At 27.6% G+C, this 14,408-nt stretch overlaps 1 protein-coding gene across 12 annotated transcripts in view; it reads right to left on the bottom strand.

Moving 5' to 3' along the window:
• The window catches only part of LOC145241637 (titin-like), a 698,616-nt gene that overhangs the window by 497,861 nt on the left and 186,347 nt on the right, over window positions 1-14,408 (bottom strand). For all 12 annotated transcript variants that reach the window (XM_080104717.1, XM_080104725.1, XM_080104729.1 and 9 more), the window contains 8 exons: window positions 12,436-12,523; window positions 11,274-11,403; window positions 9,849-9,985; window positions 8,703-8,868; window positions 8,085-8,234; window positions 6,116-6,307; window positions 4,571-4,764; window positions 4,143-4,272 (listed from right to left, as the gene is read on the bottom strand). In XM_080104717.1, coding sequence (XP_079960843.1) covers window positions 4,143-4,272; window positions 4,571-4,764; window positions 6,116-6,307; window positions 8,085-8,234; window positions 8,703-8,868; window positions 9,849-9,985; window positions 11,274-11,403; window positions 12,436-12,523 — 1,187 coding nt within the window. The remainder of the gene's footprint in view (window positions 1-4,142; window positions 4,273-4,570; window positions 4,765-6,115; window positions 6,308-8,084; window positions 8,235-8,702; window positions 8,869-9,848; window positions 9,986-11,273; window positions 11,404-12,435; window positions 12,524-14,408) is intronic.

Here is a 14,408-nt window from a genome sequence, read left to right as displayed (position 1 = left end):
ACGCGTTTCGATGCATTGTCATGATGTAATAAAATAAACAAATATTTAAAAGTAATAAATAATAAACAAATATTACGATTGTAGATTGATTCTATTCTTTGGTCATTTGAATGTAATTTCCCAGTATATATGATCTGAAACCGAAAATATATCTTCATTGAGCTTATTATTTGTAACAATTTGAACTATACTATAAGTAATATATACTTAAAAGTATATATATTTTATAGAAGCTTATATATACGAATAGGTATATGCGTGTGTGTGTATATATATATATATATATATATATATATATATATATATATATATATTTGACGCATATATTCTTTATAATATAGTCCAAATTGTTACAAATAATCAGCTCAATGAAGATATATTTCCGGTTTCAAAGCATATATACTGGTAAGTTACATTCAAATGACAAAACAACAGAATCAATCTATAATCGTAATATTTGTTTATTATTTATTACTTTTAAATATTTTTTATTTTATTGAACAATAACAACACAGCGAAACACGTGTAAGGCATTAACAGCAAAAATATATGCATCGCCTATATTATAAATAATTTTATTTTTAATTACAAAATTATGATTGTGGATTGATTCGGTTCTTTCGTCAATGAAATATAACTTACTAGTGTATATATATATATATATATATATATATATATATATATATATATATATATATATATATATATATATATATATAATGGTAAACAACTGATGATCCCTTTAAGAACATTGATACTTTTGTTTGTTCATATAAGTAAAACTATTCAGCTACATGGGAGATCAATTGGCTTACAATATAATGTTTCAACGAAAGACACATTTTTTTTAAGAGTTTTAAAGGTTTTAAAGAAACTTCCAAGACTATATATATATATATATATATATATATATATATATATATATATTTGTGGATATGTATATGCCTACATTAAGTTTTAAATATTCAAATCGAATTCCCTAAATTAATATTCCATCAATCTTCTTCTACACGTTTCCTAGATTAAAGTTTTAGTCACTATAAAAATGACATTTTTAATAAATTCTGAATTTTGATTAAAAAATATTCCAATATGCTTATGAGAAAAATTCTTTATCTATCGGGATTTTACAAAAATGTAATTTTGATAATGATAAATAAAGAAACGTGCATACATATATAGAACGTTGTAAGGGTATTTTGTTTTTTTAATATTTGAAATGATAAATAATCTTGTGAATATTTCGAATGATATAATTTGTTAACTATTGAGCTTATGCTCAACTGCAGCATTGAAACATATCATTTGTATAAAATATCTACATTGTTTTCAAAAATTATATAGATCTCACTCATGATTCAAACTGAAATTTTCCTAACACACACGCATACTTTCATGATACAAATTAAAAGTATAAGAAACAGTCTTCAAAAGTGTTTGTTACATATTTAAATCATAAGACTTTCGTAGTATTTATGTTTTTAAAATATGTACAACAATTCAAAGAAAAGTTTTGAGAATTTTTTCCAATATTTAAAACTTTAATTTTAGACAATGTCAACACTAAATTTAATCACAAAATAATTTTTAAAATGAATTACAGAAACATTGATAAAAAATATATACAAGAAATACTTACAATTACATGCAGCAGTATTCATGACATAATACCAAAGCAGCCATCAAGCAAGATGTATTTGTGCATAAACTCAAAAAAATTTCAACTATTTTTAGAAATTATTCATGCATTATTTAAGATGAAAATTCCTCGAAGATTTAATAAAAATACAAAAGAATTAAAAAAAAGAAAACCATGCTTTAGTTTTTAAACTGCAAACAGGATTAAAAATATTAAAATAACATAAATTGATTGCATTTATACACATTAAAAATGACTGAGGAAGAAGACAATAAAAAGAGGTGAGGAGTATTTTGATATACTTTTGTTAAATCATAAATATTTGCCATACACATCTTAATTAATCCAATACTTTTTTCAATGAAAACTTTAAAGAATAAATTGAATTGTTTCTTGTTAAGAAAAATGTACGTTTAAAACAGTAGAAACAATCGTATTAATTTTAAACACAGAAAAAAATTATATTTAGATCTTTAGTAATGTTAGTAATATTGGGATTTCAATCTACTTTCTATGTAAAAGTAATTCAAATAATAAATCTATATCTCTGTTTCTGCATATATATATATATATATATATATATATATATATATATATATATATATATATATATATATATGAGAGAGAGAGAACAATTCACAGATGCAAAATGGCTTTAAATTTAGCTTTCAAAGTGAAAAAGAAAAGAAAAGAAAACATTATTTATTTTACAATCATTTTATAAAAAAAGCCTTTATTAAATAGGTCGGCAAAAGGCACAGAAATACACAAGGTATTTGCCAAACCGTTAAATATAAGGATTTGTTTTAATAAATCACAATAAAAAAAGCAAAATAAATAAAAAGCGTTCCGAGGTTTGTTGAAATTTAATTTCAATCATAAAAACACAAAAATATAAAATTAGTAAATAAAATCTAAAAAATATTTATCAAGCATGTTAAATATGTACACAAATTAGTGCTTTTTATTATATAATAATTAGTGTGATATTTATTGATTATTCTGAGTATTCACGGGATAGACATTCTTGACATTTTTTACAAACTATGATTGAAACTAAATTTTCTCGGCAAAGATACTCCATTCATCAATGATTTCCTGTTTTTATTTTTTTATAATTAATTTTTACTTCTTGGTGCAGTATGATAAGCGTTGCTCTGTTGTTGCTTATTATTTATTTCATAATATAAATCATCATTTTTTAATTTAAGCAATTGTGATATTTTTTAGTTTCTATTTTCAAAATATAAAATACTTTTTCAATAGTTTATTTCTGCGTTGTGTTTTAAAATTCAAATTGAAACGGGCACTGAGAAAAAAATAACTTTGTTCTAATGGATTTAAATGATTTCATTTGGAAGTTTTGTAAAGTCTAATTTTTTTTTACTTACAAAACTGTGAAAAATGTAAATGAAATAGTCTTTGACATAATTACAAATGAAACATAAACTTATGGTTTTATCTTATTTTTTCCTTCAATCATATATGTTTGTGTGTAATGCTTATGCCGAAAATACTCAGGATAATAATAACAAGATAAGGATAATTTTATTTAAAGATCTCAAATCCACTTACTCAAATATTAGAGGGATAATTAAGTAACAACGAAAACTGCCTTGCAATTAAAAAGTCAAGTGGAAGAGCTTAAAGATTATCTTAACTATTTTATGAACAACGAATATTGATACAGAGTAAAATTGATGTTATCAATTGTAGCATTTAAAAACGAGTTTTCTTTTGCTAGCATTTATAAAAATATTCTGTATTATAGGTGGAAGGTGTATGGTAGCACGGAACTGTAATAATAGATTAAAAGTATATGGTAGCATAAAACTGTAATAATAGATGAAAGAATACTGTCTGTTGTGTATATATTATGTTAGATGTATTTTGAGTTAAGTATGAATTAAAGAGTATGAAATAATCGCTATTTGTTTGAAGGTAAGTAAATATTGAGGAAAGCAATATTTATTCGTATAAGATAATGAAAAGGAATGTGAAAGAATGTCATGTAAATGTTCACCGATAAACGTACCTTACTAGAGAAATGCTGATGGTGAAAGTGATAGAGGGGAGGTGTACATAAGAAAGAGAAATTGAAAATTACTCGGATTGTTTTTTTATGCATGATTATCTGAAGAGAAATTGTTGAATTGGACAAAAAATAGAAATAAATGAAATTGTATGGAAGAAACTGATATGAAACATGTATCCATTATAGATCTAAACTGATGCAGAAGCAGATTTGTGTATGCAGCTTTTGTTTATAGGACGATTGTGGTCGATGGAATAGGGGAAAACGTCACTTTAGTTTATAAATAAGATGACCAAATATTGTAAACTCTTATAGAATGCTTTTGCTATATTGTTATGCAAACAATACAAAAAACAAACATAAATATTATTATATGTGTATATCTAGTACCATGCAGGAAAATATTAGATGCAAATCTTTAAAGACACAAAACAGAAGAGGTTAGAATGATATCTATAGTGATCATACCTTGAACATAAAATTCAGCAGAACATTCAGCGACACCGGCGCAATTTCTGGCACGGCAAGTGATGAGGCCACTGTCTTCTGGGAAAGCTTCTTTAATGGCCAACAATGTCATATTACCAACTCTGTCAATCTGAAAGTGTTCAATAAAAATATATATATATATATGAATTATTTACATTTATTTTGTGCAAATGAAAACTTCCCAATGAAATGTTATAAACAAACAGTGTGAATTTTATTTAGTAATCAGTAAATTTTCACAAAGAATTATTCATTTTTCCTTAAACTCCTTTATTAAAAATATATACCATGATATTTATGAGGCAAACTATGATGAAAATAAAATAAGATATGGTACATAATTTTGTTTTGAGCATGCAATGTAAAGAGGAAGAGGAAGTGAAGGAGGATGAAAAAGGAAAACTAACCTTGAAATCTCTTGTATTTTGAATTGGTTCTCCATTACGGAGCCAAGTAATTTCTGGCTCAGGTACACCAGCAAATATGGCTTCAAAGCAAGTTGGAGAGCCTTCATCAATAACGATATTCGATATAGGCTTGATGAAACTTGGTGGTTGAACCACAGTCTCAGGAGCAGCAGGTTCAGGTTCACTTTCCATTCCTGAAAAAAAAGTTTGTTTTTAATTTCTTAACTGTTAAAAATACTAAAAAATGGAAATGATAAAAAGCAAAGAACTGTATTTATAACAGTTTTAAGTCATCATGAATATGAAATAGAATGCTTGTGAATGAAATATTGGTTTCAGTTCAGTTTATTATTGTATAGATGTACAAAATCTTAAAATAAAAGAACTCCTCTAGTTACACCCAGTGTAAAAAAATATTCCTTTCTTTCTCTGTATACCTAGAGCTAAATTGAATTTCCATGAGCAGTTCCTTTGCAAAAACTTGACTTGTTGAATGCAATGCCATGTGGCTGCTTCCCAACTGACTACAACGTGGTCATTTTCAAGTTCAATGTAAAAAATTCTTGTTAGGCTGTCCTCTTAAATAAAATTCTGCCGAGATCAAACCATCATCTGCAATTCTCAATGTGTTTGCCTATCCATCCACCGGACACAAACCAATTAACCCTTGTTCCTGAGTGGCTTTTGGGCCTTAATAAATAATGTATTGTTAGTAAAAACCAAAAAAGTTTGAATCTTATAATACAAAACCGACCTTAAAATCTAGTATGGGGAGATTTCTTCTTAACCCTACAATCCATTGCTCATGGACGAGACATTGCTAGCCTCTCTCTACTATATCGTTATTTCCATGGAAGATGCTTGACTGAGCTCCAATCTTTGGTGATACATTGTAAGACCTCAACTTTTCGCCACAATAAAAAAAGATTTTCCTTTCTTCCTTCATATGCCTTCATCAGGTGGAATTTCTATGGACACAGATTCATTGTAAGAGCTTTAAATCTGTTAAATATGATAGTGGAGGGCTACTTTCCTGCTGAATACAACTTGGTAATTAACAAATTTTGTAGCGAACTTCTTCATAAATAATCAAACACAGTTGATATCATTGATCGATATTAGTACTTCAATAGTGTTCCACTATTGAGATATTTAAATAAAATTATCCTTATCTTGTTATTATGCAAAAATAGCAAAGTCCAAATCATATAAAAGGACTGTTAGCAAATGTATACGTCTATATATTGTTTGAATGTTTTGTCCAAGACGATTTTAAATCTGGATATGATAGACATCATCACTACTTCTGGCAGAAACATGAACAGAGAAGGCTGCCTTTCTTTTAAAGAGAATGCAATACCTGTGGCACATCCTTAGCTGTGCCCTAATGGAGACCACAAGTTGGCGCTGGAGTGAAAAATTCCTTTGGCTAGCAATCATTTCCATCTCATTAACCCTTATGCTCAAGTGTCTTCTAGCCTTGATAAGTAGTAACCTTAGAAGTTAAAAAAATAATAATTTGAGAAAAAAAATGAAAATATTTACCAACAACAACGAGATTGCAAACACAAGATGTTTCTCCGGCTTTATTTCTAGCCACACATCTATATTGGCCACTGTCTTCAGGGAATGCCTCCAACAAAGTCAAAGTATGAACGCCATCTTGCGTGGATGTCATCTTGAAGTATTTTGATGGTTTCACCAAGTGGTTATTATAGTACCAAGATACTATAGGAGCTGAAATAATCAAATAGCAATGTCAGTAAATTCTCCAAATATGCTTCCAAAGAATACTGAATTATATCTAGCTCTTATAAATAGATGCATAATTGAAGTAGAAGTGACAATATAGAAATATTAGAAACCCAGACAAAAGCATTTCGCCTTCAGACTATGTATAAAAAAGTAATACTTCATGTCAAAAATTGAAAAAAATAAAATTATATTTGAGAGAGATTGGAAAGCAGCACGTTCCTTTGTAGTAGAAACAATGGACAACGAAATAAATACTATTTTGAATGAAATGTGGTTAGAAATTAGGGCAAAAATAAATACTGAGAGAACTAATGTAAATTTATGCAAGCAAATATTATAGAACAGAGAGGACTCTAGAATCCTGCGAAAGAAGAGTCTGGCAGAAAGACAGACTGAACATCGAGATAAGATTTTATTTTTTACAAATGTCCGAGGACTGTTTGGTCATCTAAAATATAACCGAACAGAAAATAAAATTATGATTTTGATACAAACAAATCGTTGTCGGTATTAATACATTAAAAGGAAATACCTCTTCCATGACAAGAATTGGAAATTGTAAATTCAATTACGTTCCTTAAAACATATATGTGTGTGTGTGTGTTTGTGTGTGATATATATGCTTACATGTATGTATATATATATATATATATATATATATATATATATATATATATATAGTTATGCATATATATGTGCATATATATAGTTATATATACATACATATATATGTGTGTTTGATATATGCTTACATGTATATATATATAGTTATGCATACATGCATATATATATATATATATATATATATATATATATATATACATACATATATTTATGTATACATATGTATGCATGTGTCTATACATACATGTTTATATATTTATATTGTGCGTATGTATACATGTGCCTATATATATATATATATATATATATATATATATATATATATATATTAATGCATAAATAAGTGTGTGTGCTGCTGATACCAAGAATACACGGGATTATAATAACAGGATGAACTTTAAAACCATATAACTTCCAAAATATAGATAACTGTTTTAATATATATTCAAATTTACTTAATCAAATATAAAAATGTGATAATTAAGCAACTAGAAACTGTTTTGTTTTGGATGGCCAATTAAAAAAAGTCTAATGGAAGAGGCTAAAGATTTTATTGATTATTTTAGGAAAATGAAGGTTAATACAAAATAAAATTGATGTTAAAATTGTAGGAATTTTATTTTTATAAACATTTATTCAAATCTTCTTAATAATAGGTGAAAGGTGTATGGTAGCCCAGAACTGTAGTAATGGGTAAAACGATATTGTTCGTTACCACATATGTTAGACGGATTTTTATTTAAGTATTAATCAAAGTGTGAAATAATCGGTATTTGTTTAAAGGTAAATAAATTTTGGGACAAGCAATATTTATGCATATAATGTAACGAAAAAAGAATATGAAAAATGTAATGTAAATATCAACCAAAAAAAAAAAAACGGTGAAACAGTAAATATGTACATTACTAGAGAAACGCTATCAGTGAAAGTGATCGTGAATTATGTTTCTTACATCAGGAATATTGAATTTATCAGCTAGATAAAATTCGTTTCCTATTGTATTGCATAATAAATAAAAATGTAAAATATTTTTAATCTGCTAATAATGTTATAATCCATTGATTATGGTTAAACCATAACCAGTTAATATATTAAAGATTTAAAAATACTTATTATATAAAATAAAAATGATTACCTGGTGTTCCAACAATTTTGCATCTGAATGTTACGCTTTCACTTTCTGGCACAGTCCTATTTTCTGGAACTTCCAGTACAGATGGAATCTTGACTTGTATCTTCTTGGCCAGTTTGAGTGAAGCATGAGATTCCTTCTTCACTAATGTTTCTACATTAAAATAAAAATAACAATGGTTATCAAAATAAAATTGTTTAAATAATTATGAAATAAAAAAAAAATATAATCAATGTTTGCACGGATGTTATAACATTCCACACCTTATTAAAAATGAGATCAATCATTTGATTGCCAAAAAAAATAAAATAAAGTGAAACACACACACAAAAAAATGACATACAACTCTTTATCACTAAAGTAAAAATTCAGCTTTACCCATTTAAAAATGAATTGTTCCAAAATCGCAATAAAACGAAATTTGTTCATTACAAATATTTAAAATATTATTAGAAAATATCCAAATCTTATTGATTTCATTATTCTTACTATATTGAAAAACCTGTTACTACAGTATATCTTCTTACAAAAAAAAAAATATATATATATATATATATATATATATATATATATATATATATATTTATATAAAAAAATATAAACAAAATCTTTCCAACTTACCATCAACCAAAAGCTTGGCAGTGCAAGTAGATTTACCACTTGCATTAATGCTAACACATGCATATGTCCCTGCATCTTCAGGTTGTACTTCAAAGATGAGAAGTGTGTAGTGATTATCTTCATGGATAAATTTCCATCTGGGACTTTCGGGCATATTTTTGCCATTCTATGAAAAAAAACAAAGAAAATTTATATTATAAAGAAAAGGCTAAGATAAACTTGGTAATCATTGAACAGAAATTATAATACAGTAATATCATTCTCAGTGGACAAATATATTATCAGATTTTTAATTTTAGTAAGGATTGAACCTGCAACCTCCAGAAGATTATCACTTAGAACTTGTTGTTAAAACTACTCTTCAATCATTAATATAGGCAATAATAGTTATGAATAATATAATTTAACACATAAATTAATAATAACTAAGAATTACTTGAAATAATGCATAAACTAACAATAATAATAATTAGAATAACTTAACACATAAACACAAATAATGAATAATCACTTAAATTTACACAACTAACAAGAATAATGAATTAAATCATACCTTAACACTAATAATAACTAAGAATTGATTAAATTAACATTAATAATAATTAGAATAACATACATCAATACATACATTAACACTAATAATAACTAATGGAAAACTTAAATTAACACTAATAATAACTAAGAATTGATTAAATTAACATTAATAATAATTAGAATAACATACATTAACACTAATAATAACTAATGGAAAACTTAAATTAACACTAATAATAACAAGGGATAATTTAAATCAATACTAAAAATCACTAAGAATAACATAAATTAACACATGAAAATTGAGAATAATAAATTAGCATTAATTAACACTAATAATAACTAAGAACAATTTAAATTAACAAAATTATGATAACAATTTACCTCCACGAATTAACTAGAGGGTACAGTTGGAAATTCTGTGCTGCTTCTAAAATTTAGCATAAACATAATCAAGTTTAACTAGAATGTTCCCATGTTCGAAAGAATGCTCCTGAAGAAGATTGTAGTTTATCAGTCGAAACGTTGTCAATATAATGACCAAGATAAGAAAAATATTCCGCATGATCTAAATTATCAATCCACATCTGTCAGATTTAAAATGTTGCTTACCTTTTGCCAATAAACTTCCGGCTTTGGTTTACCAGTAACCTCACAATCAAATGTTGCAGGTTCACCAACCACAACTTTGGTATCGCGAAGCAAGTTGCGAAACTCTGGAGAAACTTCTCGAACAGTATCAACTTCTTCTGTTAATGAAATTAATGTTCAAGATGCAATTATTTCATAGATAAATGTAAAAAAAAAAAAAAAAAAATTATGTCTACTTTCTATATATAAACGTAAGTATGTGTGTATGTTTTATATTTATTTTTATATACAGGATTCACTTTTAAATTGATAGACCAATCATTATGAATAATAAAATATAGATTATAGGAAACAGTTACATAGTTACATAGGTATGCATTTTTTGTAAACTTTATCATTTAGGGGTGAGCCTCTAAATATATATATGCAGTCGGACCCCAAAATACGGTGGCCCTAGGATATGTTTTTTTTTTCAGGTTACGATGTGGAATACGATGTTTTTCCGGCCCCTGGTTACGGTATTTGCCCCACCTTACGCTGTTATTTATACTGTTATTTGATTATATACATATGTACTGTATTTTGTTTACTAATTTTTAATGCTGTATGCTGTATCCCGGGGTTCTACATATACATATATATGTAATTGATTAAGTTCAGGTATATTGTTAACATGAACAAAAAACAATTTTTTTTTCAAAAGTGCTTAATACGAGTATAGAGCTTTTTATATAAATAGAATTATATAAAGGGATTTCTGGTAAAATTTTATTTTTATTTTCTGACTGTGAAATTCACTCGAGATTCACTTGGAGTCCTGACAAGACATGAAAATGTTGAAACATTGATCAATCTGCATAGGCTACAATGTTTATTTATATTTATATATATGGACAGGATTCACTCTTCATATATATATATATATATATATATATACATATATATATATATATATATATATAGGATTCACTTTTCACACATAATATATATATATATATATATTATGTATATATATAATGTGGATAGGATTCACTCTTAAAGTAATGTACTGATTATGACTAATTATAGAATATATGTTCCAGGTAACACGATGAGTAACATGAGCACATTTGTCTTTTATAAACTTTATCATTTATAGGTTGTACTCCCCTAACTCACCTCTTCCCTACACAAAACAATTTTTAAAATAAAAAAGGTATAGAAAGTTTAACAGAAAAAAGAATTGCTCTGCATCAAATTTTGAGTTACATAATAAAATTTTAACTGGGTCGATTCACACAAGTGTTAGTAATATAGGAAACAGTGAGTAAAATGGTCACATTATTTTTATTTTTGTAAACTTTACCATTAGGAGGGGGTAGGGTGCACCCAAACCACACCATACTCTAGAGAAACAATAAAATAAACCCAACGTAAAAAATTATAATAAATTATATTTGTTCTTACCTAATACAGTCAGTTTGGCTTTACACTGGGTCATGCCATATTTATTATAGGCCTTCACAGTATACATGCCAGTATCTTCAGGAAAGGCCTCAGAAATGTGAAGAGTACTGCTTGTCTCAGTGATTCGAATCTGAAAATAAATTTCAAAAGTCATGATGAAATTGTTTTACAACAAAAGTTCATTTATTTTTACTAGAAGGTCATCGCTTATCAAAACCAAGGGCCACCCGAGGAGAATATTTATTTTAAAAATATAGAACTAAAAATTGTAACTAAAAATTAGTGAGCTGTGACATAAGACCTGAGAGGTGGAGATTATAGGGTAGCACATTCAGGCCCTGCAAAAAATGCCTGAGCAACTCCATCAACATTCTGGTAGAAAGGTCTTAGGCAATTGGCAATAAACCAACCCCTTTCTCAAAGAGAGAAGGGAAGTCCTGGTTGGGTGGACTCAGAACAAATACTTTAGTCCGAGAGAGCAGGGTCAGTCGGACTGATTGTTGGAGACGTATCTTTGACTGGTATAAATTTATATGGATATGAATTCAGATCACAAACCTATATATTGTCTTTCTGACAGCTGATTTATAAGAAAGCCGCAACTATTCTTTTATGTAGGGTAGCAAATCCTATACAATGGATGGAAATTGACATACCCAGGTACTATATAAACAACACTCAAGAAGCAGGTATTAACTAGTTCATTTGAAATAGACAAGATTTTTAAATGTTATAAATTACTTACACATTGTTCAAAAATATATTTAATAGAATCATTTAAAAAATTTCACTAATTTATGCCAATAATGAAGATGAATTATAAAAAAGTTTGAGGTTAAGTTTTCAATTTTATAATAAGTTTATACAAAATAGCTTTCACAAAATCTGTTGTTAGGCGCTCAGTCTGAAACAATATGCAAAAGTAGAGTTATTTTCTTTACACCCATGAAGAGAGAATTATCTGCCCTTGGAATAAGATGACCATTAGAGATAAACTAATATGCCTCACAAATATGGACATTATCATTTTACAATCCAGCAGCTTCTACGTCATTTTCTAATCTGTAACTTTCTTTAATAAATGTGTTTTATACTTCGTCCATTGATTATTTTTTTAGTTTGTTATTAAAATGATAGAAAAAATAATATAAATCATTTTTACCTGGAAATCCCATGATGAATGGATTTCAAAATCATCTCGGTACCATGTCAGAATTGGAGGAGGATTGCCACTGAATTTCACTTCAAGGCTGAAATAAGTAAGTTTTTAAATTTATACCAATTACTTTATAATCAAAATTAATTTAATGCATGTCTGTTACTGGCATTTTGTAAACTAATCGATCCTTATTTAAATAGTATGTCCTCTTATGTAATCAATAATAATCTAGTGTTATCATTATTATCATTATTTGATTTAAAAACGCATCCATAAAGTACATAATTTTTCATGAAATTATTATTTCATGGACAATTATTTCTGGCTTTACAGTTACAATTATTAGTTGTGTTTACTGTATTCACATTTTTACTAATTTTGAAATTTCGAAAATCTTATTTTAGTTATGTCATAAGAATTGAATCTTATTAAAAGAAATTATAGAAATAATAGTAATTTAAAATTATTAAAGTACATTTTATAACCGTGAACATTTTTATTCAGCACAAATTTTTAATAAAAAGAAAATCATTTGTCAGCAGAACAACTAAAAACTAAATTTTAATTTTAAAATATGTAAAAATAATAAACTGCTGACAATATATATATATATATATATATATATATATATATATATATATATAATAAAATACATCTTGCAGATACTCCAAGGTAGGTCATTAGTGTTAAACTGACTCACATCTACTAGCCGAAGAACTTTCATCCACTTTCCACATGGTCATATTATAGAAGTCTCCTGTTCTATACACATCTTTTTATACTGTTCAGATTTAAACTTTCTCTGAAGTCACAAGATTTAAATCTGTCTTTAAGATTCACATTACACATCCATCATATCAGTCTCATCTCATTTCTCTCATAACAAAGTAGATCCTTTACTGTAACTAACCAGATTTCACTTTTATGCATCATTACATTGCATATACAAGTCTGATAAACTCTTCTCTTGGTTGAGAGGGGTAATGCTCTATTGGTCAGTAATGGCAGAAGTTCTTGAACTGAAAATATTCACTCTTAACTCTTGCAACCACACTAACACATGACTCTGCCTAAGCTTTAATGTCATCAACAAGATAACAAAACTTAAAAGCAAATGTAAAAATTAAGTTGAAAAGTTTTTAACTTTAATTATCATTATTATCATCTGTTTTTGGTACATAGAGGTGCTACTAGTGTCCCAGAATTTCAGGGTGGGGCAACGCCAGGAAACATCTCTCTCCTGCTTTCCATGTGGTCCGTGCAAAGGATTGATATCAATCATGCTGCATGCAGTAAAATCCCTTCTTACAGGTCTTCTTTGGTCTGCCACATTTCTTAGTGTCTATGGTATCCAAGGAAGTTGATATAAGACATGGCACGCTGTACATGGCAAAACCATTAGAAATACTGAGCATGTAAGCATACTTAATCTCTTCAATACCAAACTTTTAATAGAGCCTAGCTGAAGGAATTTTTTTCTTCTAATTTATTGCTGCACCATCTTTTTGGAGTTATTTAAGTCAAGTCAAAAAGCAATTAAGAAGTAATAATAAATAAACCACAGCACCAAAGTGCATATCATTTTTGGCAGTTTTGGAGTTATCTCTCTAGGACCAGATCCAAATTATCTCTCATGAGCTTTACTTACCAACGGAGAATGCACTCTTCTAGTGTTAGGCAATGATAATTAAATTTGATCTTGCATGTGCGAACTGCATGAGGCAACTTTTGTGAGCTTCTTCCCATCTTAACCTGTTGTTGTTAATCACACAAAATACCAAGTTTATGATAAAACACAGTTGATGGGATATTTTTTTTGCACACATTCAGCTTCTGATCATAATATGGTCGTTACATCAAATCAGTGCAGATCAGATGTATTTGATTTGATATTTGATATATATTTCACTACGCTGCCAAGATGGTAGCGCAAACATAGGCTGAAAAGACTTTGCTTCATAATCTTGAAGAAAATG

This window comes from Euprymna scolopes, chromosome 20 (genome assembly GCF_053919585.1).
Source record: "Euprymna scolopes isolate OS-2025 chromosome 20, ASM5391958v1, whole genome shotgun sequence".
NCBI lineage: Eukaryota > Metazoa > Mollusca > Cephalopoda > Sepiida > Sepiolidae > Euprymna > Euprymna scolopes.
Note: the sequence above shows the minus strand (reverse complement) of the source record. Positions and strands in the feature narration are given on the sequence as shown.